We start from the raw sequence: 24867 nt of genomic DNA, 5'->3' as shown, positions 1-24867 counted from the left end.
AATTTCATAATTTTAGATCAAGAATTTGTAGTACAGGGCCTCCCCGGTGGCACAGCGGTTGAGTGCTGGGTTGCGAAGCTGCCCGCAGCCTCTGCAGTGCCGGTTCGATCCCCGGCTGCTCCCGGCAACCGGAGGAGGTTTCCCACATGACAGCAGACCTCTCCTGCCGCCTGCTGCTCCCCTCAGCAGTGTACTTCGGTCTTTCTGCCTGCTCTGCTCCCGCTCTGGCTCTGGTGAATTCTCTCACCCTCCCGCGCTTCTGACTGTACCCAGTGCTTGTATAAATATATAAATAAATAAATCTTTAAAAAAAAAAAAGAATTAGTAGTACCAAATAATTTCAATTCTCTACACAACATACAAGGTCCATGATGGTAACTCTCCATTCTAGATTCTTCTCTAATCCAATAGTATAAATCACATTGATTTCTGAAACACAGTGTCATGGATAGGTATCCAAAGAAACTGTATTCTGTGAACTCACATAGAGGAAACTGGCATAATGCATAATGAGGCACTTCAAAAGAACAGTTAGGGTTTCCAGTATGACTCATGTGGTATAGAGAAATTTGTGTTCTAACAGAAAGGGTAGTTTAAAAAAACAAATTCTAAAACTATATACTATTTAGAATATATAAATCTAGTTTCACAGAGAAATACCCAATTAATTTGATATTCTAAATGTATTTTATTTATTTTGTTCTTTCCTATTCCCATGCTTTTACTTCTTTATGTATCCGGTCCTTGGAGTCCATTTTTTTCTGTTCCATATGGGAATTTTTATCCAATACAATTTCCCAATTTGGTGTAATTTTCTCAGTATACTTTAAAAAGGTAAGTCATAATAATCCCACAAGTATTTATGGCAAATAGAGTAAAATCACATTGTTTTTACATTGCATTCCTGAAAATAAACTGAAACTATTCTATAGTCACTTTAATTAGTAACATGAAATGGTGAAAATCTGCTAGGAAGACTGTATTATTTTATTTCTAATAAATACTGTGGGATCACACAATAGTCAATTTTCAAGTTCAAGAAAAACTTCACCTGAGTCAAGTACCATTAAAAATTCAAAATGTAGAAAAATAATAACAGTATATAATTTTTAGAAAAGAAAACAAAACCCTACTGAAACTTATACCACTAAAACGAACCACTTTCATTAAAAAATATTCATTCCAAAATCCTTTCCCCAATTCCATAACTTTCATTTTCATTGCTTAATACAGCCTTTTACAAAGCAACTTTTAAAAATCGTATGTTTTTTTTTTTTTTTTTTAAGATTGTGCTTTTTGAGGATGCCATGGTGGCACAGTGGGTTGAGCACAGCTCTGTGAAGCTGTCTGCAACCTCTGCAGAGTGGGTTTGATTCCTGGCCGGACAGGGAGATTCCCACATGGCAAGGCAGATCTCTCCTGTCTTGGCCGCTGCTCCCCTCAGCAGTGTCTTTGGTCGTGTACTTCTGTTTGTACTTCTCCCCCCCTCTGTCTCTGGTGTATTCTTTCACCCTACTGCGCCTCTGACCTGTACCCCAGTTCTTGTATAAATAAAACAGATCTTTTTTTTTTTAATTGTGCTTTTTGGCCAAGTCTAAGAATACTTTACCTAATTCTAGATGCCAAAGATTTCCTTCAGTTTTTTTCTTTTAAGTTTTATAGTTTAAGGTTTTACTTTTAATTCCTTTTTCTAGTTTCTATACTTTTTTTTTTCTTTCTTTTGTTTTTTTGTGGTAGGATAACTATACAACACTGCCAAATACCAATCACCATCCAGCAACAACTAATCTAACCCTTCTACCCATTCTCACCCCCTCCCTTTCCCTCTGGTAAAAATCTTAAGTTGTCAAAGTCTCACAGTTGTTTTGTTTGCTCTTTTCATTTATATTGCAAAATCAGTGAAATTCTAATTCACTTATTCTAACATATTTTCCTTAGTAGAAGTCCCTCAAGGTCCATCCATGTTCTCACAAATGGCAAGGTTTTATCTTTCTTTTTAGGACCGATTGGTATGTCATTGTTTATCTATAAGATATTTTCTTTATCCACTCATCCACTATTAAGAATTTGGGATGTTCTATAATATTCTGGATATTGTAAATTGTGCTGTAATAAATAGCATGTTCACTGTTTACATACATGCATACATGTTATCACTGTTCAAATAATTTTCTATTATTCATCAATATTCAACATATATATGTACAGATTTATATATATTTAGAACTCATTATAAATGCTGATCTGCAACATACTTTTTTACTTCCCATATCTTGTACCTGATTTTTCTTAGAGTTTCATTATTAACCCCCACTTTTGAATTCTCATATGGTTTATTTCCTCTAATATTGGTATATCATGAGACATTTTCTTACATTTTTACCTATCCATTCAAGTATTTTGTAACCCAAAAGTACACACATCATTTTTCAATTATTTCTTTCAATATTTAAAAACATTAAAATAATGATTTGAATACACCATACAATTGCAACTTTGTAATCACAAAATTATTTAGGATTTAAATAGTTGTATTATTTTCCAATCCATTAATAATCCAAATTATCAGGCCTCCCGGGTGGTGCAGTGGTTGAGTGCTGGGTTGCGAAGCTGCCCGCAGCCTCTGCAGTGCCGGTTCGATCCCCGGCCGCTGGACGAGGGTCCCACATGGCACAAAGACCTCTCCTGCCGCCTGCTGCTCCCCTCAGCAGTGTACTTCGTCAGTCTGCCTGCTCTGCTCTGCTCTCCGCACTGGCTCTGGTGAATTGTCTCACCCTCCCGCACTTCTGACTGTACCCAGTGCTTGTATAAATAAGTAAAATAAAAATTTTTTAAAAATCCAAATTATCCAACCAGTCATTAAAAAATTAGTCTATTTCCAATAGAATTGTTGGAAAATAGGGAAAAATTAAAAAAATCGAGATCTACTTTCAAGTAAAAAAATTAAATATTTGATTCTATAAAATTTGATATTTTTATGCTTAACAATTTTTATTCATTAGATTTTATAAGTTTTCAGATATAACATATTAATAATATATTTACTATCTTATGATATTTTACATAAGTGAAAGAAAATATTAAGTTTTAGAATTTAAAAGGTAAAATTTCACTTCCATAAATTTTATATTAAATTAAACCCTAATGAAGTCAATTACCTTTTTCAAGGGAGGACAAAAATTAAAGTAAAGTCGGTGATTACATGTTTTGAATCTTTCAGGAAGACGCCAGTTTTGAATTATTTCTTCATCAGAAATCACATAATTATCCAGCGCTTTAAGAGACCATATGCTGTTAACAAGAACATGTCTATATCCTTTTTTAAGACTTACTGGACAATCAAACATTGTGAGGGCAATGAGGTTTGGACAGGCAGATAAGGTACATATGTTCCTTAACTTTACAAACCCATTGTCATGAAGATAGAGGAGTTTTAAATTCTTTAATCGACTCCAAAATGTGGTATCTGGTAGGCTCTTTATCTGAAATATCAATCACAAAAAAATACCTTATATTCAAATACTTCCTAAAGAATGAGTGTACAATAGACTATTTAAATATCTTCTAAAATTCAGTTTTTTCCCTATAGGGGAAATTCTCATTAATAAGTAAAATCAGAATTTCTAATTACCCAAATGATTACTGGGGAAAAGAACAGAGAAACTGTTGTCTTTATAAGTATAATTAAGTGAATAAACATACTTTTTGTTCAGCAAAAAATACCTTTTAAATCAGTTGACTTTTTAAACTTTCTATAACACTCCTCTTATAAAAAGAAGTCAAATCAATGTGAAACATATCATTACCAAATCAAGGATAAATATGATCATCTCAGTAGAGAAAACATTTGACAAAATTCAATATTCTTTCATTATAAAAAATTTCAAAAACTTGGTATAGAGAAAATATATCTAAACAAAATAAATGGCATACATGAAAGCTCCCAGCTAACATCATATTCAACAGTAAAAAGCTATAAGCTTTTCCTGCAAGCTCAGAAGCAAGACAAAGGTACCTACCGCACAACATTTATTTAACATTGCACTGGAAATCCTAACCAGAGCAAGCAGGCAAGAAAAAGAAACAAAAGGCATAGAAATCAGAAAAGAAATAGCAAAACTGTCACCATTTACAGATGACCTATTGCTAATAAAACAAAGTTAGTAAATTACAGGCTACAATAACAATATATAAAAATCTGTTGCATTTCTATATACAGTAACTATCATAAAGCAAAGTTAAGAAAACTGTGCCATTTATACTTACACAATAAATAATAAAATATCAATAAAATTAACCAAAGGAGTAAAAGATCAGTACACTGAACATTAGAAAACAATGATAAAAGAAATTGAAGAATACACAAAGAAATGGAAAGATATTTCATACTTGTGGAGTTGAAGAATATGTCAAAATGTGTATACCGCTAGTTGGTTGAGGGGGGCGGAGCAACATGGCGGCGAGGAGACGCTGCGAGTAAGATCTCCCATTAAAAAAAGTGAATAGGGAGGAAAAGCGGCAGGTCCCAGTGAGAACTGGGACACGGAAGATAAACGGGTGACGCCAGCGAACTGCCCGAAGAAGAAAGTGGCCATAAAAGAGGACTAGAAGGGAGGGAAGCGCAGAACCCTGCTCCCCTCCCCCGCCCACAGAGGCGGCACTCTCCGACCGACAGAGAGGAGGAAACAACAAACCAAAACGACCCACAAGAACAAACGACGCAGCAAGCGGGACTGGGAGTGGAAAGGAACTATTGCAGCCACCACACCCCGTGAACGGGAGCTGAGGCGAACCCTGCAGGATCCGCCGCGGCGGTGAGGGAACGGCTCCTGGCGCCATTAGAGAAGAACAAAGACTCCGGGAGACGCACACACAGCCCGGGCTGCCGGTAAGCTGGCGCGGAAACGCGGCGCGCTCGGGGAGCTTGAAAAGCAAGTGCAGACCTGGATCTCGGCTGCCCAGGTCCCCGCGCCTGCGACCTAGGCTTGCGGGGAGACGCACGGAGGTCCTCACTGAGGTGAAGGTCCCTCCCTGAGTGAGCAGGAACCAGGCTCCCAGGCACGGGAGCGGTGCAAAAGGCGCCATTCCCGCGCCACTGAACTGGGCTACAGCCCGCATCCTGGAACTGAGGGCTTTGAACTGAGACCCGGGGCACGAAAATTCGGGGCGTGGGTTCTCCACGACGGTGGGGCACAAGGCAGACACAGCACCCCAAAGCTGTTGAGGTGTACCCTACCATTCCCGCTCTGTTCTCTGTCCCACGGGGTGGGGGGAGGCGAAAAACAGCCCCCCAAGGCCAATAGGAGAGATCTCTGGCGCCACCTAGCGACCAGGGAAAAAAAAAGTCACTAACACCCTATAAAACAGGACATTTCTTAAGACTGCTTGAAAAGGGCAGAAGGTTTCTGGAGGACCCAGTGGCCAGCCGGGAAGTTATTCCATGCCAGGCCCCTTCCGACCAGCAGTCTGAGCCCACAGAGGGAGCAGGCACCCACGTCCGGGGCAGACCGGGGGCGCAGAAGAGTGTGCCTGAATCCGGAGGCGCAGGGACTGCATCCCGCTTCGCCATTTGAGAACAGGGACATTTCTTCAGTAAAAACTGCCTAAAACCAGCAGAAAGCTCCCCCAGAAGACAGAGATGGCTCCTGGAAGAGCCAGAGGGGAGCGGAGAAGTTCACCCAAGATGTCAGTCAGTCCGAGCAACACAGTGTCCCAACGCATACGACAAATTAGAAAACAGACAGTAGGGAGTAGAAGAACCACACGCAACCTAACAACTCCTCAGGAAAGAAGCACACCACAAAAAGAAAACCACTCCCCAGATTGCAACGACAGCAACTTGGAAGAACTTCTGAGCCTTCCAGAAAGAGAATTTAAAATTGCCATGATTAAAAAAGTGATAGATCAGAAGAAGGAAATTGAGTCCCTAAAGAGGGAAGTAAGAGAAATGCAGGAGATCAAAGAATTAATGGAGGAACTAAAGAACTCTGGGAAAAGCAATGAAAGCAGAATAGATGAAATGGAAGAACGAATAAGTAATCTTGAAGACACAGAAATAAAAAGAACCAAAACAGAAAAGGAAAGAGAAGTACGAAGGAAAAAGAATGAAGAAAGACTTCGGGAACTATCTGACTCCATGAGGAAAGGAAATATAAGAGTTATAGGAATTCCAGAAGGAGAGGAGAGAGATGTAGGAACAGAGAAAATATTCATGGATATAATTGAAGAGAACTTCCCAAATGAGAAGAAGGAGCTGAAAATTGATATACAAGAAGCAAGAAGAACACCAAACTTCCACGACGAAAGGAAAAACACAGCAAGACACATAATAGTAAAGCTCCCAAGAATCCAGGACAAGGAAAAAATAATGAAGCTGACAAGAGGGAAGAAACAGATAACATTCAAAGGAAAACCAATCAGGCTGACATCAGACTTCTCTGAAGAAACACTACGGGCAAGGAGAGAGTGGAGGGACATAGTCAACAGACTCCAAGAAAACAGATGCCAACCAAGAATACTCTATCCCGCAAAGCTCTCTTTCCTCCATGAAGAAAGAATATGGACCTTCCCAGACAAAGAGAAACTCCGGAATTTCATTGCGACTAAACCCCCACTCCAAAAAATACTACAAGGAATCCTAAAGCCAGAACCTCAGAGGGACGAATAACAACGAAAGAAGACCAAAAAAAAAAAAAAAGTTATTAAAAGAATAAATAAATAAAATCAAAGGAAAGACAAACATAATGGCAAATACAGATGCTAACATATCAATATTAACTCTAAATGTAAATGGACTAAACTCTTCAATAAAAAGACACCGAGTTGCAGCCTGGATTAAGAAACAAAACCCAACCTTTTGCTGTCTCCAGGAAACACATTTAGCTACAAAAGATAAAAATAGGCTCAAAGTCAAAGGATGGAAAACAATCCTACAAGCAAATGGGCCAAAAAAGAAAGCAGGAACAGCTATACTTATATCAGATAAAACAGACTTCAAACTCAAAAAAATAAAAAGAGACCCCAATGGTCACTACATTATGATTAAGGGGACAATACTTCAAGAAGAAATAACACTCATTAACATATACTCACCAAACGAAAGAGCACCAAAATATATCAGACAACTGTTGTCCTCTCTGAAAACAGACATCAGAGAAAACACATATGTAGTGGGAGACTTCAACACACCACTATCAACAATGGATAGATCAACAAGACAAAAAATAAGTAAAGAAACTAAAGCTCTAAATAAGGACCTAGAGCATTTGGGCTTAACAGACATCTATAGAACACTAAACCCAAAAAAAACGGAGTACACATTTTTCTCAAGCGCACACGGATCATTCTCCAGGATCGATCACATACTGGGGCACAAGACAAACATCAACAGATACACCAAGATTGAAATCATACCAACCATCTTTTCTGACCACGAAGGCATCAAACTAGAAATAAATCATAAAAAGAAGGCAAGGAACTATCCTACCTCATGGAGATTAAAAGCCACACTACTGGAAGACCACTGGACTAACGAGGAGATCAAAGAAGAAATTAAAAAATTCTTTGAATTGAATGACAAGGAGGACACCAATATCCTAAATGTATGGGATGCAGCAAAAGCAGTAATAAGAGGAAAATATATAGCAATAGAAGCTCACATCAAAAAACAAGAAAGAACTCAAAGAAACAACCTAATCTCGAAGCTCAAAGATCTAGAAAAAGAACAACAAAAAAACCCCAGAACCAGTAGAAGAAAAGAAATAATAAAAACCAAAGCAGAAATAAATGAAATTGAAACTAAAAAAACAATCCAAAAGATCAATGAAACCAAGAGCTGGTTCTTTGAAAAAATAAATAAAATAGACAAACCCCTAGCCAGGCTCACAAAGGAAAAAAGGGAGAAAGCACAAATGCACAGAATCATAAATGAAAGAGGAGAAATCACAACGGACACAGCAGAAATCAAAAGAATAATCAGTAACTACTATGAACAGTATATGGAAACAAGTTCAACAATCTAGAGGAGATGGACAAATTCCTACAACTCTACAATCACCCAAAGCTAGATAAAGAAGAAATAGAACACCTAAACAGACCAATTACAAGCAGCGAAATTGAAATGGTAATTAAAAACCTCCCCAAAAACAAAAGCCCAGGACCTGATGGATTTACAAATGAATTCTACCAAACATTCAGAGACGAATTAGTGCCTATCCTTCACAAACTCTTCCAAAAAATTGAGAAGGAAGGGACAATACCAAACACGTTCTATGAAGCCAATATTACACTAATACCAAAACCGAATAAGGACAACACAAAAAAGGAAAACTATAGGCCAATCTCCCTAATGAACACTGATGCAAAAATCCTCAATAAAATTTTAGCTATCAGAATCCAACAATGTATCCATAAGATAATTCACCACGACCAAGTTGGATTCATTCCAGGGGCACAAGGATGGTTTAACATCCGAAAATCAATCAACGTTATCCAACACATCAACAAAAAGAAATATAAAAACCATATGATAATATCAATAGATGCTGAGAAAGCTTTCGACAAAGTGCAACACCCATTCATGATAAAAGCCCTTGAAATTCTTGGGATACAAGGAACATACCTCAACATCATAAAGGCCATCTATGACAAGCCAACAGCCAGTATCATTCTCAATGGTGAAAAGCTGAAAGCAATTCCATTAAGATCTGGAACAAGACAAGGACGTCCACTCTCACCACTGCTTTTCAATATAATACTGGAAGTCCTAGCCAGAGCAATAAGACAAGAGAAAGACATCCAAGGAATCCAAATAGGAAAAGAAGAAGTCAAACTATCACTATTTGCAGATGATATGATAATATACATAGAGAACCCCAAAATCTCCACAGAAAAACTAATTCAACTCATCAATCAATTCAGTAAAGTGGCAGGATACAAAATCAACACGCAAAAGTCAGTAGCCTTCCTATACACAAACAATAAATCTGAAGAAGAAGAAATCAAAAAAACCACCCCTTTTATTATCGAAACAAAAAAAATCAAATATTTGGGAATAAATCTAACAAAAGAGGTAAAGGACCTATACAAAGAAAACTATAAAACACTGTTAAAAGAAATAGAAGAAGACACAAAGAAATGGAAAGACATCCCCTGCTCATGGATTGGAAGAATAAACATTATTAAAATGGCCATCCTACCAAAAGCAATATACAGATTCAATGCTATTCCAATCAAAATCTCAATGGCATTCTTCAAAGAAATAGAACAATTATTGATGAAATTCATATGGAATCACCAAAAACCCCGAATAGCCAAAGCTCTACTGAAAAAAAAAGAAGGAAATGGAGGCATCACACTCCCAGACTTCAAACTATACTACAAAGCCATAATCATCAAAACTGCATGGTATTGGAACAAGAACAGACATACAGACCAATGGAATCGAATAGAAAATCCAGAAATAAACCCACAGATTTATGGTCAACTAATCTTTGACAAAGGAGCGAAGACTATGCATTGGAGCAAAGAAAGTTTGTTCAATAAATGGTGCTGGGAAAACTGGGTCGCTACATGCAAAAGAATGAAGCTTGACCACTACCTCACACCATACACAAAAATCAACTCAAAATGGATTAAAGAACTAGACATAAGACCTGAAACCATAAAATACATAGAAGGAAATATAGGCGAAACACTACGGGATTTGCACATCAAAGACATCTTTACAGACACATCACCCAAAGCAGTGATAGTGAAGAGAAAGATAAACAGCTGGGACTACATCAAATTAAAGAGCTTCTGCACAGCAAAAGAGACAATAACAAAAACAAAGAGAAACCCCACCAACTGGGAGAACATTTTTGCACCCAACACTAATGATAAAGGACTGATCACAAAAATCTGCAAAGAGCTGATGAGACTCAGCAACAACAAAGAAAATAATCCAGTCAAAAAATGGGCAGAAGAGCTAAAAAGAAACTTCTCTGAAGAGGAAATGCAAATGGCCAACAGACATATGAAAAAATGTTCAACATCACTTGTAATCAGGGAAATGCAAATCAAAACTACCATGAGATACCATCTCACACCAGTGAGAATGGCACATATTAAAAAAACTAGCAACAACAAATGTTGGCGAGGATGTGGAGAAAAAGGAACTCTTGTGCACTGTTGGTGGGAGTGCAAACTGGTCCAACCACTATGGAAAGCTGTGTGGAGATTTCTGGACCTACTAAACATAGAGCTTCCATATGATCCAGCAATTCCACTCCTAGGTATTTACCCAAAGGACACAGAAACATCAATTCCAAAGAGCACCTGCACTCCTATGTTTATAGCAGCACTGTTTACAATAGCTAAGCTTTGGAAACAACCCAAATGCCCAAAAATAGATGACTGGATCAAGAAGATGTGGTACATATATACCATGGAATATTACTCAGCATTCAAAAAAGATAAACACATGCAATTTGCAGCAACATGGATGGCACTGGAAGGGATCATGCTCAGCGAAATAAGCCAAAAAGAAAAAGAAAAATACCGGATGGTCTCACTCATAGCAGGAATCTAGAAAACTTAAATAAGGGACCAGGAAAATGAATATAAGAAAGTGAAAATCAAAATCAACAAAAAACTATGAACCAGAGACACTTTTTGGGGGTGGGGGGCGGGAGGGGAAGGATTGGGGTCAGAATGGGGCGTTTGCAATTGTATGGGGGAATATAAAAATAAAATTTAATATTTAAAAAAATAAATAAAAAAAAAAAAAAAAAAAAATGTGTATACCACCAAAAGCAATTTAAAGATTCAATAACAATTCTTAACAAAATTCCTCTGTCATTTTTCACAGAAATAGAACAAACAATCCTAAAATGTTCAAAGAACCACAAAATATCCAGAATACTCAAAACAATTTTAAGAAAGAACATTACTGGAACCATCAGATTTCCTGATTTCAAGCTATATTATAAAACTATAGTAATCAAAGTAGCATGGTATTGGCATAAAACAAAAACCATTTCGATGGAACAAAATAAAGAATATAGAAATTATCCCAAACTTATGTTCAATTAATTTATGGCAAAGGGACCAGAATATACAATGAGAAAAGGATAATCTCTTCAACAAAATGTGCTAGGAAACCTGGACAGACACAGGTAAAACAGTAAAACTTGATAGTGATCTCATCCTTGACATCAGTTTTGAGCATCACTTTTTGGATTTGACAACAAAAGATAAAGGTAACATAAGCAAAAATCAGTAAGGAAGACATATCAAACTTAAAAGCTTTTGTACAGAAAAAAAAAACTATCAACAAAATAAAAAATATAATTATCAACCAACCTACAGAGTAGGAAAAATATGTGCATATCAAATATCTGATAAGAATTTAATATCCAAAATAAATGGAGAATTCATATAACTCAAAAGCAAGAAAATAAAACAATTAAAAATGGGCAGAGAATCTAAGTAGCCATTTTTGCAAACAAAACACAGAAATAGCTAACAGATACATGCAAAGGTATTCAATATCACTATTCAGGTAAATGCAAATCAAAACCAGAATGAGATATTGCTTATACCTGTAAGTATAGCTATATTCCACAAGAGATAAATTAGTTTGGGCAAAGATGAAAAAAAGAGGAAATCCTTGTTCACTACTGGTGAAAAAACAAATTGGAGCAGCCACTACGAAAAAAAGTAGGGAGGTTTCTCAAAAAGTTGAAAATAAAAACTAACATATGATCCAGCAATTCTGTTTCTGGTTATTTGTGCTAAAGAAGTATATACATTAATTCAAAAAGATACATAGAGCCCAGATTCACTGCTGCATTATTTACAATATGCTAAAACATGGAAGAAGTGTTCATTGATGGATAAATGGATAGAAAATGTCTCAGATACATACACACACACACAAACACACACACATAAAACACTGGAATATTATTCAACCTTAAAAAGAAGAAAATTTTGTTATCTGCGTCAACATGGATAAAACTTGAATATATTACAATAAGTGAAATAAGTCAAAGGCATATATCAGATGATCTCACATGTCTGCACAGTATCAAAATGCTAAACCCTTAACAAACTCATAGATAATGAACAGATTGTTGGTTGTCAGAGGTATGGTGGAGGTGTGTATAAATGGTCAAAAGATAGGAATTTCCAGTTATAAAATAAGATTTGGCAATATAATGTATAGTATGGTGACAAGAGCTAGTAATAATGTACCATATACTTGAAATTGCTAAGACAGTAGGTTCTAAATGTTCTCATCATAACAAAAAAAAGATTGTAAATTTGTTTTGATGGATGTTACATAGAAATATTATAATGATTATTTCACAATATGTACAAATAGCAAATCATCATGTTGAACACCTGAAACTAATACATGTCAAATACATATCATTTGAAAAAGATAATTAAGGAGTCACAACTTATTTTTATTTTTTTTTTGGTGGGACCCTCTCCGGCGGCCAGGGAACGAACCGGCGCTGCAGAGGCTGCGGGCAGCCTTGCAGCCCAGCGCTCTACGGCTGCGCTACCAGGGGAGGCCCTCACAACTTATTATTAATCCAGCTATGGATGCAAGAAGTAAAATAAGCCAAATCTCTCAATGTTTATAATTTTTGATTTAAAAATTTTGCTTACATTTAAAACTATGTGTTTACCTATTTAATATTTTAATTTATTTTTTAAAATTCTGTTTATATGCTAGATAAAAGGCTATTTGGAAAAGACAGTGAATTAATCATACAATCACTTACTAAATTTTAATTTCATTTATATGCAAATTTCTGAGGTGGCTTTTGCTTACCTGATTTCCATGGAGATCAAGTTTCACTAATTTTATACAACCCTGAAGTGGGTGAATATCTGTAATAAAATTGTTTGAGAAGATACAAACTCTAAGAGATATAAAAGATTGCAGATTTTCCATAGATTTTAAATGAAGGCCATTGAACTTCACAAAAACAAAATCTTTCTGATCTTCTATAATGTTTTCATTATAATGACGCCATTCTTCATGACTGGTTAGCTCTTTTGTGATTGTTCCATGAAACATCTAGGAAAAACAGGAACTTGCTTTCAATAATTTTTTCAACATCAACAAACAATACTATGTAAAAACAATATATTTGCTAATACATATTCAGAATAAAAAAGGTGAAGTATTAAAATTAAAAAATCGAATTTCCATAAAACCTCTGACCAAGATCATCTCAACTGTTTAAACATTATATAATTACAATTGAAAAATGTTATCACTGTTCTCATCAATTAACTAATCAGTAAGAAAATGACAAACTTCCTTTTTCCTAATACTTATAGACCATGGAATTCAGTGAAATAGCTGAGATAAAAATATAACCTCCAGGCAAGTCAAGTAAAACAAAGAAAACAATACCTCATTATAGCTTGCATAGTAAGTGTGATTAAAAGATAACTGTTAAGAAGTGCATTGAGGGCCTCCCCTTGGCACAGCGGTTGAGCGCTGGGTTGAGGAAGCTGCCCGCAGCATCTGCAGTGCCGGTTCGATCCCCGGCTGCTCCCCGGCCACCGGAGGAGGGTCCCACATGGTGCGCAGACCTCTCCTGCCGCCCGCTGCTCCCCTCAGCAGTGTACTTCAGTCCTTCTGCCTGCTCTGCTCCCCGCTCTGGCTCTGGTGAATTCTCTCACCCTCCCATTCTTCTGACTGTACCCAGTGCTTGTATAAATAAATAAATAAATAAATAATTTTTTTAAAAAAGTAAAAACTCTCCAAAAATTTGTAAAAAAATGAAGTGCATTGAATGATGAACCCCCAAGTCAGAAAAGTGGTAACTTTTGAGAGAAATGCAGCTAGATATTAAGGAACAATACAGGACTTCAACTGTTATAAATATTTGGTTTTTAAAGAGATCTTTGTTATCACATTATTTTTATAGTCATTTAAGATCTAGAATTCTTTTAGTTCAAAATTAGTTCAAAATTTATCTAGAACATGAATAAAAGTTTTTCACACAATTGCATATGGTATTTTTCAAATATAAGAAACTTCCCTTACTGTGGGGAATTTCAGTTTTCATAAAAGACTGTTAACCCAGTATTTGTTTAGAAGAGAATGCATGAGCTCAAGTGTTCTGAGGGTCTGTTACAGAGCAGGGAGAGGGGCAAGCAAAACTGCCTACTCTATTTTATATTTATGTTCTCTGTAGCAATAATACTGACCATCAATAGAATGTATTGGTCAGTATATAAACAACCTTAATTTAAAAAAATACCAAATTCCTTAACTGAATATTATTTGCTATCCAAAGAACGAACAACATGTCTTATCTATAAGAAATCCACCTTGCTCTATTCTTCAGGCAGTCATCTTTGACTTACATTCCACTATCATCTATTATCACATTTCTGTGTGATTTTTTTAATATAAGGGAAGTCACATCAAAACCCTACCGAGGACTTTGCTTCTCTCAGTGAAAAACAAGGCCCTCTCTCTGTGCATTGTTCCTGCTTTGCCCTCTCTTGCTACTTTCTGTTTTGTTTACTCACACCTCATTCTGTCCTTATAGACAACATATAGTTGGATCTTTTTATTTTTTTAATCTCCTCTGACAATCTGTTTTAATTGGTGAATTTAGACCATTTATTGACTTTCAGGTCTTCTGTATTTTCAAAATTTTCCTTATAAGAACATTTGCTTTTACTAACAAGGAAACTTTTAAGCTACAAAACTATGAAAAAGTAATATTCCTATTCACTCAAATGTTTCCTCTGTAAGTAGAAAATTAAATAACAGGGTCAAGTCTTTAAAAGAAAAGACTAAAGGTTAAGACAAAAGCTTATAGTCCCTTGAAAGCCTATGTTCCAGATGCAGACTTTTCAAATAAATCAAACTGTATGTTGTGGAACCATTTCTTTCTGAGTCTTGGGATTGAAATATCTTCTTTCAATCTTCTACTACTTACCAGTTATGAGACTAGGTCACTATTCTCTCTGTACTGTAGATCTCAAGTGTAAAGATTAGTTGTAAAACCCATCTTAAACGAAGTGCTTTAAAAGAGAAATAATACCTAGATACTACAAAACACATCTATAAGCTAGAGACTAAGTCCTGGGAAAGTTATTACAAGTTCTAGGTTAATGTGCACGTACAAAAAGGAGTCACAGACGCAATCAAAACGCCACAAATGTGGATTTAATTTTATACAACTTCCAAAAACCTATGAATTAAATTCAAAACTGAAAGGGCTGGACAGGATTACTCTCTAGGAACTGCTAGGGCAAAAAAGCCACAAATATAAGGTTTTCATGATTTTAAATGCTCAGACTGTTTCTGGACCTGGGGTTAGAGGAAGACAGCTTCAAATGATATTGGGGGAATCATTTACTGCCTATAGGTTATTTGGACAAACCACAAATCAGAAGGATAAATCGCTTTACTTTCCTCTTCCCCTTCGTGTGTCAATTCTAGCAATTCTGTGGCCCAATCTGAGACACTCACCGGGTCAACCGGGCTTTAAGTTCTTAAGACTTGGGATCAGGCAAAGTCCCCCAAATCGCTAGGTTTTCAGCTGCTTCAAAACCGTTGCTAAGGAAACGCAGCAATACTCCACGCTCAGCCCATCACGGTTTTCCCAGGGAGAGCGCTTCGGGGGCGGGGCTACGTGAGTGACGTAGTAAGGGGCGTGGCGGAGGCGTAACCGGACTCAGAGCCGGATAACCCTCCAGGCGCATGCGCGCAATGCTGCAGCGCAGACTACCTGGAAGTCTCCTCTCCGCCTGTGGAAAGTAGGGTTATGGCTGCTGCAAGTTCGCTTTCAGACAAATCTCTCCGAGAAGCCACCCAGCGAAAGTTGCGAAGGTTTTCTGAGTTGAGAGGTACCAAAGAAAGAACCCCAGATCTCCAGAACAGTGAGAGGGAGGGTGCTTTACGAGCTTGGCGATTTGGCTGTCACTTCCTACCTGCTTCTCACCTGCAGGCCCAGGACCCTGCAGGCCCAGGACCCTGGGGGGGGGGTTTGCCACTGTCATTTCTTTCTTTGACCTTATTCTCAGTAACATATAAGCTTTATATAAATATGGTAAAAGGAGGAAGTAGAAGGAAAAAATGAAGATAAAAATTCAAGTTTTGCATTTGGTTAGCTCATTAACAAAGGTTATTTTAAAGAAATCGGAAAGATCTAAAGCATAGTATTTTGACCTACACAAATAGATTGATTACAACCTTCTGCCACCCCCACTTACGTCACCATTGTATTCCACGACTGAGTAAAATAACAAAACATGTAGGAATTGTTGAAAATGAAAAGGGAAAAGTTTGTATTAAAAAATTAAAGTTTATTCCACCTGTCATTCCTTCTACAGTTGTCTAATAAAATTGGTTATATTTTGATGAAGTTACTTTAGAGATAGAGGAGTAATTCTTGGATAACAGTAAAATATTCAGGATTTTAGATTCTCGCTGACCGGTCCTGTTTGTTAATTAATTAAAATCTCTGTGTATATTTTTAATAAGAACATGAAAATCCCTACCAATCCCAGTCTTCCTCTTAATGACTTTATCAGGGAGAACTTTTCTTATATCCAGAATTTTGTGTCATACTCCAATAGCCTTTGTAAATTTGTTTCTCTCATTTTAAATTAATGAAAAATAACCACATTTATAGATAGCAACACTGTAGGCAAGGATCCTCATGTTGAAGCTTTCTTAGCCAAAAATCGAAGTGATTCTGATAAATAATTGATTTTCAAATCAAGATTCATTTATTCTTTTGTCTTCTCATTTATGAATTGAGATAAAACTGGCATGTCAATCAAGAAACATATCTTTCAGAATATCTAATGTTTTTACTGTAAAAGGAGCAGGTAATGTAGAAAAGAGAAAAAAAGAATTAGTAACCAGTCCTCATTAGAACCATTTAAAATCACACTAGCCACTAATTATCAATAATTCTCAAAAAAATGTGATATTACCTCTTTTTTCTTCTTTTTAAATAGGTAAACATGTAACAGCTAGAGAATTTTCATATTTATCATTTCCTTTTCCCCCTGATTAGGTAAACACGTGGCAGCAGGAGAATTCTGGGACATTGTTGCAATAACAGCAGCTGATATAAAACAGGAGCTTGCTTATAACCAACAGCTATCAGAAAAGCTGAAAAAAAAGGAGTTACCCCTTGGAGTTCAATATCATGTTTTCGTTGATCCTGCTGGAGCCAAAATTGGTATGGATTTATGTTCATATTTATAGCTTAGGTTCTGGACAAAATAATTGTTGAAGAAAAACTTTCTTGTGACTTACAGTTTAAAAGCTGTATGTCTTTAACCCATAGCCTTTAAAAACTTTGACATTTTAATGTAAATTCACTGTTTTTTTTTAAAAAGATAAAAGGTATAGCAATTGTTTTTCCACATTGTGACATACCATGAAAAAATGTCCAGAATGTTGTCTTATTTAAAAGAGAATTATGTTACTTTTAAAAAGCTTACTCAGATGGTGAATACAGATATAGTTTCTCTCTGACATTGTCATTATTCTAATTAACCTTTTTTTTTTTAATCTGTGCAACTATGCAGTCAGTATTTCTATTATTCTCATTATTTAAATGAGAATCTGAGGTACAGGAAGTTTAATAATTTACCCTCAGGTCAAATAGGAGTTAAATTTAAGGTGTTTTTTAGAAAATCAAGTTCTAAAGAACTTCTGTAAAAGGAAATCTTAACTCATATTTGATTATGCCAAATGGGAGAATTATTTAAATGGGTTTGCAACTTGTAAATTCTAGTGAATTTGTATTAAGTCTTCTAGTGTTGCAAATTACCTAATTTGTCTTTTCTTCATATTTTTTTTTAAAGATTTATTTATTTTTATACAAGAGCTGGGGTACAGGCCAGAGGCAAGGGAGGGTGAGAGGGTTCACCAGAGACAGAGCAGGGAGCAGAACAGGCAGACTGACTGAAAACACTGCTGAGGGGAGCAGCGGGCGAGACAGGAGAGGTCTGCCGTGCCATGTGAGACCCTCACGGCCGGCCGGGGTCGAACCCATGTTGCAGAGGCTGCGAACAGCTTCACAGTGCGGCGCTCAACTGCCTGTGCCACCAGGGAGGCCCCCAGTCTTTTCTTTTTTTTTTTTTTTTTTTTTTTTTTAATAGAGGCATGTTTTTATTTATTTATTTATTTGTTTGTTCATTTGTTTTTGTTTAATGCAATTTATAGGAGAAGATAAAACTCATCATTTTTTAGTGAAGGCTGATCGCTAGGTTTCATTACTAATTATTTAATTGCTGTGAAAATATATATTTAATTTGATTTTTACCCCATACCTTAGTTTTCTGTCTTCTTATTTCTTAAAAATACATAAATTGCCATATTATAAAGTTTTAGTAAGCATCTATGAAATTGTGCTTTTTAACTATATTTTTAAGGAAATGGAGGATCAACCCTTTGTGCCCTTCGATGTTTGGAGAAATTATATGGAGATAAATGGAATTCTTTCACCATCCTGTTAATTCACTCAGGTATAATTATAACTTTACTAATTTATATTATCTTTTTAGTATTTTACCTTTGCTATCTTAGGGACTTTTTTTTCTCCCCTGCAAATACTTTCCTTGCCACCTTTTTCTCATTTTTTGAAGTTTTTCTGCTTTGAAAACAAATATTTCATGGTTTTTTTTTTTTTCTTGTGTGTTTTTGTTGTTATTAGCAGCATAATGCTTTTTACAAAATTTATCCTTAAGATTGTAGTTTCCTCACTTTTCGTGGATATTATTTCTGGTATTTATATAGCAAATAACTTCATTGTAATAAACTCACCAAAATATGAACAATTTTCAATACTTTAAAAGAGTTTCTTGATATATAAGAGAGTCTCATTTGCCATTGTGATTGCCAGACTTGCCAAAATCTTCTGTCATGCATTTTATCTGATTTTGGGCTACAATCTTTATTTTTTTTAAAAAAAGATTTATTTATTTATGCATAAAAGAGCTGGGGTACAGGCCAGAGATGAAGGGGGTGAGAGGATTCACCAGAGACAGATCAGGGAACAGTACCCTGCTGAGGGGAGCAGTGGGCAAGATAGGAGAGGTCTGCCTCTCCATGTGAGTTTCTCCATGTCTGGCTGGGATTGAACTCGTGCTGCAGAGGCTGCGATTGCTTCATAGTGTGGTGCTTAACCCCTTGCACCACCAGGGAGGCCCTGGGCTACAATCTTCAAAAAGAGTTTAAAAACAAAAAGAAAGATGGTGGCTAAAACATGGAATTGACAAGAAAGTATGTTACAGGGAAAATCACTCACAAAGAGGACATTTTAAATTTTAAAAAAATAGGAGAGGTAATTGCAGAATAAAGGATAGATTTTTAATTGGAGAAATTTAGTCATTTGCAGTTTTTCATTACTTGAAAAACTCGGGGGTTTTCCCCTATATTTTTCTGTATATACTAAGGGCTGATAAAAACTTTGTAATGGACTAGCTTAAGCCCAGAGGTGGGTATTTTAGAACCATTCCTACACGTCTTCCAAGCCACTTTCCATTTCTTATGATTTATATATAGGACAATGATTCTTTGTAAAGGTATCAAATAAAGCATCCCAGTTCTGATTTTAAGGCTAAAAAAATGAAAATATTCAAATACATCGTTTTGTTCCAGCACAAGTATTATTTTATACCAATTTAGTAAAAATTAGACACTAGAAAATATAGTTAGACATAGGTAATTTAAAAAATGGATTGAAAAGCATTGGTTAATATTACTATATAAGTTTTCAGGGTACAGTGCTATATTTTGACATCTGTATATACTACATTATAATCATCATATCATGATCTATCCACCACCATAAAATTGATCCTCTGTACTGGTTTCACCTCACCTTCCTTCTTCTTTGCTAACCAGATGAAGGTTTTTTGTTCTTTTGCTTTCTTCTACATATGAATGAAATCACAGAGTATTTGTCTTTCTCCATCTGATGTAAGAAATTGGTAATTCTTTTAATATAGTCTTTCTTACTATCTATCATTGGAAAAGAAAAAGGGTAGAAAGCACTAGCTCTTATTTAAAGATGTATTATTTGCCAAGTGGTTTATATGTTTTATTTATCTCATAAAATATGATAAAGCAAGTAGCATTCTATGTTGCTGAATTGGAGTAAAGCCAAAGATAAAATTAAAAAGTGGTGAACCAGAATTTAAACACATTTTTATCCAACTCTTTCTACTATGCAAAGCAGCTTCATGGTATTATTAGTTACATAAAAATGATGTAAGCTATTTAATATACTTATATGAACAAAAATTTAAAGAAATGAATTAAGAAATTCAAGGCTCATCTTATAGAAGGAAAAGCCTGTCTAAATTAAAAAGTATAAATTTTAAAATGCTTTTAAATAAATGTTCCTTTACTTCCTTTAAGTATATGTAATCACTTGAGAAAAGACTGCATCTGGAAATGAATGTTTAATAGATAATTATATTTTTAGAATTGGTGTATTAATGCATTACATTAAGAATTCCTATGAAGTGGGGTTTTTAAAGATTTATTTATTTATGCATATAAGAGCTGGGGTTTGGGTAAGGGGTGCAGGGGGTGAGAGGATTCTCCAGAGACAGAGTGGGGAATAGAAAAGAAGGATCTACTGAAATATACTGCTGATGGGTGCAGTGGGATAGACAGGAGCAGTCTGCCACACCATGTGGGTTAGCTCCCTGGGAGAGGATCAAACTCATCCTGCACTGGCTGTGACTAGCTTCATAGTCACAGCTTCATAGCACTGTGATAGCTTCATAGGACTGTGATATTAACTACTGCTCCACCAGGGAGGCCCTGAAGTGGATTCTTAATGTAAAAGTTTAAGCAATGTTGGAACTTATTGTTTAAAGTATAGATATGAGATCATTTTTAGCCTGTGGCCCTTTTTTCTAGTCATACAGTTGATTCAAAACAACTTACACACTCTAAAGTATATTACAATTCTTTCCTAATCAGAAATCTTTAAAAACTACATTGTATCAAATGACTATAGAAGGATTGTTCTTGAAACTTGTAATCTGGAATTTATTATTCTTTTCTGAGTTATGGTAATTTATTATATATTTTGAGTATCTTTATGAACAAATTGAGTTGTAACTAATGGCCTTGGATTTTAAAAATCTTAATAAACAACCTTATAAATATTTTAATGCTGTTTTTTTGGGTTTTTTTAAATTTATAGGTGGCTACAGTCAACGCCTTCCTAGTGCAAGTGCTCTGGGGAAAATTTTCACTGCTTTACCTTTAGGTAATCCCATTTTTCAAATGTTGGAATTAAAACTAGCCATGTACATTGATTTCCCCTCACATATGAATCCTGGAATTCTGGTTACCTGTGCAGATGATATTGAACTTTATAGTCTTGGGGAATCTGAATTTATTAGGTTTGATAAACCTGGCTTTACTGCTTTAGCTCATCCTTCTAGTTTGACTGTAGGTACCACACATGGAGTCTTTGTCTTAGAACCTTTTAACGATTTAGAATATAAAGACCTTGAATACAGGTCTTGCCATCGTTTCCTTCATAAGCCCAGTATAGAAAAAATGCATCAGTTTCATGCTGTATGTAGACGTAGAAAATTTTTTCAACAGCACCTTGCTGGGGGTGACTCTCCATCTCTTAAACCAGACCTAGAATATGTGTATACTGATAGCCTATTTTACATGGATTACAAATCAGCAAGAAAGTTACTTGTTTTTTATGAAGAGATAGGCATGCTAAACTGTGAAATAGATGCCTATGGGGACTTTCTTCAGGCTCTAGGACCTGGCGCAACTGTGGAGTACACCACAAATACATCAAATGTCACTAAAGAAGAGTCAGAATTGGTAGATATGAGGCAGAGGATATTTCATCTTCTCAAAGGAACATCTCTAAATGTTGTTGTTCTTAATAGCTCCAAGTTTTATCACATTGGAACAACTGAAGAATATCTGTTTCATTTTACTTCAGATAGCAGTTTGAAGGCAGAACTTGGCTTACAGTCCATTGCTTTTAGCATCTTTCCAACAATACCAGAATGCTCTGGTAACACATCCTGTATCATTCAAAGTATACTGGATTCAAAATGTTCTGTGGCACCTGGCTCAGTTGTGGAGTATTCCAGATTGGGGCCTGATGTTTCAGTTGGGGAAAACTGCATTATTAGTGGTTCATCTATCATAACACCAGCTGTTCTGCCTGCATATTCTTTTATGTGTTCCTTAAGCTTAAAGATGAATGGACACTTAAAGTATTCAACTATGACATTTGGAGTGCAAGACAACTTGAAAAAAAATGTTAAAACATTGTCAGATATAAAGTTACTTCAATTCTTTGGAGTATGTTTCCTGTCATGCTTAGATTCTTGGAATCTGAAAGTTACAGAAGAACTATTCTCTGGAAACAAGACATGTTTGAGTTTGTGGACTGCTCGCATTTTCCCAGTTTGTTCTTCTTTGAGTGATTCAGTTACAACATCGCTAAAGATGTTAAATGCTGTAAAGAACAAATCAACATTCAGCCTGAATAACTACAAGCTGTTGTCCATTGAAGAGATGCTTGTCTACAAAGATGTAGAAGACATGATGACTTACAGGGAGCAAGTTTTTTTAGAAATTTCTTTGAATAAAGCAGTGTAATTTAGAGACATTGTAAATATTATATATATTGCCTTTCTTGTTTGATCAATGTTGTAAATATAGGAGTTTTCTGTAGGGTTTTTTTTGGGGGGGGTGGGATTTTCATGGAAGTGAATTAGTAAAAAATATATTATCATTGCTGTAATTTAACATTAGTAGCACTTTTGATGAATCAATATTTCAAGATTAAGAACAAAAGAGAGTTTTAAAAAATATTTACCACTCTTAATTTTACTACTTAAATATGGATTGGTGAGCATTGTTTTTCACATACTATGATAATAGTTGGGTTTTTTTTTTAAGGTAATTTTATAAACATACTTTTAGAGTTTTTCCATTGTGGGCTTTGGTTACTATTAAGTTCAAATTATTTATTGGCCATTCTTGCAAACAGTCCTATTCTGATGAATTAATTAAAAGGCACACTATAGGGTCTTCAGACACTGTAGGAATACTTTAGGTACAAAAAAATAATACTTTCCAAAACAAATTCATAGCTGGCAGATTCAGATTAAATTAGTGCTCAAAATATTTTGATTAAGTAATAAATGATACAAACAGCTCTGAAATTGATAAGTCTCATTTATTGATTTTATGAAAATGAAACAAGGATGTATCTGTTGTTTTGTCCTTGTAAACTTTAACATACGTTTGTGTACTTTCAGATATTCTTTTTGTATGAATAAGATGTTAGGTATATTTTCTGATAATGATTTAACTGCATTTTGGAAAGTAATTTCATCTTATCATTAATCTTTTTAACAAAACTTAAATTACCAGATGGACTGATTTGGTTTTCCATTTCTTATTTTCTGTCCACGCACTAGTGTGATACTAAGAAGTAATAATTGACTATAAGGTAGGCAGCCAAACAGATGCAGAATAATAGAATGAAGAAACCCAGATGATAAATAATTACAAGAAAATAAAGATTGATTGGAATCCCAAGTTATGTTTCTATGATGACAAATATATACGTAAAATGCCTTCATATCAAACTAATAAAGAAAAGATTTGATAGAATTTTGTTTTAACATTAAAAAATTGAAGAACTGGTCTATTCTACCTTATATATTAACATGTTAACAATTATCAAATTATTAACATTAACATGTTAATTATTAAACTATTAGCATTAACATGTTAATAATTATTAAATTATTCAACCAGAAGTGACTTCTCTGTAACCCTAGATTACAAGATATTTGTATTGTTTTTTCTTTTTTGAGATTCTTCCCAAAGAGAAAATAAAGATATATGGTAACTGTTTAATATTTGCTGATTTACTTGCAGAGCTTTCAGAGGATATTGTATGTTTGTCATACATTAAATGTTCACTGTATTTCACCTAATCTTAAGTGTCATCACTTATTAAGAATCACTATTATTTTATATTTCACTAAGAGAAAATACTACCAATGAAACATGCCACAATGCTTTCTTTGTTACTTGAGGCTTTAGTATTATTTCATTGGAGAGCTATTTAAACTTTTTTTTTTTTTTTTTTTTGTGGGACACTCACCGGTGCCCAGGGAACGAACCAGCGCTGCCAGCCCAGCGCTCAACTGCTGTGCCACCAGGGGAGGCCCTGGAGAGCTATTTAAATATACTTCATTATAGTCTTTGTAATTTGGCCCTCTTGCATAAACATATAAAAGAAGAAAAAAGTGAAATACTGGAATATAGTCAAGACTTTCTAAAACTCCACATTTTGAGTCAAATTTATCTAAAGGACTTTTCAAATCAAGAGTTGTCTCTGTGTATTTCTACCTGTAACTCTCTCCTGTGCAATCAAAAGTATTGGTAAAGCTGCATTTTCTAGGCATGCTATCCCATCCCCGCCAACACACCACTGTCCAGCTTTTCCTCCAAGCTATGAACAACTGTTACCTGTTCCGGTCTTGAGGCTGATGCTTTACTACTTAACAAAATTCAAATTCATTTTTGCCTCAGTTTAATCACATGTCTGCAGGAGGTAGCTGATTTCCCTTCAAGGTCAGTGGAAGATTTCAGACAAATTGGTGGGCACCATTTTACCATCCCGCACAAGGTATGGATTATAGTTGCTTTGAAATATTGTCTCCAAATTTGGAAATGTACCTTTTGAGACATATTGGTGTGTAATATCACATTTGTACCAACAGTGTACCTATCAAGAGATACTCATATTTAATATGTGAATAAGACATTTCTTCTTGATTTACCATTTAATAAAA

At 35.4% G+C, this 24867-nt stretch overlaps 2 protein-coding genes across 4 annotated transcripts in view; one reads left to right on the top strand and one right to left on the bottom strand.

The window, feature by feature from the left end:
• LRRIQ3 (leucine rich repeats and IQ motif containing 3) overlaps positions 1-15652 on the bottom strand; it is an 81196-nt gene extending 65544 nt beyond the window's left edge. The window contains exons 1-3 of one of the 2 annotated variants that reach the window (XM_037500350.2): positions 15500-15652; positions 12827-13075; positions 3159-3482 (exon numbers count right to left, since the gene is read on the bottom strand). In XM_037500350.2, the coding sequence (XP_037356247.1) occupies positions 3159-3482; positions 12827-13075 (573 nt within the window). In that variant the 5' untranslated portion in view covers positions 15500-15652. The remainder of the gene's footprint in view (positions 1-3158; positions 3483-12826; positions 13076-15499) is intronic. The other variant, XM_054691269.1, reaches the window with a different exon arrangement.
• Positions 15653-15723: 71 nt separating this feature from the next.
• FPGT (fucose-1-phosphate guanylyltransferase) lies at positions 15724-24009 on the top strand. Of its 2 annotated transcripts, none has more exons than XM_037498574.2 (4): positions 15724-15876; positions 17055-17222; positions 18424-18516; positions 21213-24009. In XM_037498574.2, the coding sequence occupies exons 1-4, from the start codon at positions 15795-15797 to the stop codon at positions 22649-22651; spliced, it is 1782 nt and encodes a 593-aa protein (XP_037354471.1). In that variant the 5' UTR covers positions 15724-15794; the 3' UTR covers positions 22652-24009. The 2 variants fall into 2 exon arrangements, with proteins under 2 accessions (XP_037354471.1, XP_037354472.1); XM_037498575.2 differs by having other exon boundaries at positions 22030-22242.
• The last annotated feature ends 858 nt before the right edge of the window (positions 24010-24867 follow it).

The sequence above is a fragment of the Talpa occidentalis genome, unplaced genomic scaffold (assembly GCF_014898055.3).
Source record: "Talpa occidentalis isolate TD23 unplaced genomic scaffold, MPIMG_talOcc4v2.1 talOcc4.9, whole genome shotgun sequence".
In the NCBI taxonomy this organism is placed as follows: Eukaryota; Metazoa; Chordata; class Mammalia; order Eulipotyphla; family Talpidae; genus Talpa; species Talpa occidentalis.
Note: the sequence above shows the minus strand (reverse complement) of the source record. Positions and strands in the feature narration are given on the sequence as shown.

Coding starts and splice junctions, on each gene's coding strand:
- FPGT (XM_037498574.2), top strand. CDS start 15,795: ATGGCTGCTGCAAGTTCGCTTTCAGACAAATCTCTCCGAGAAGCCACC. Junction 15,877..17,054: donor AAGGTTTTCTGAGTTGAGAG/GTACCAAAGAAA, acceptor CCCCCTGATTAG/GTAAACACGTGGCAGCAGGA. Junction 17,223..18,423: donor TCCTGCTGGAGCCAAAATTG/GTATGGATTTAT, acceptor TATATTTTTAAG/GAAATGGAGGATCAACCCTT.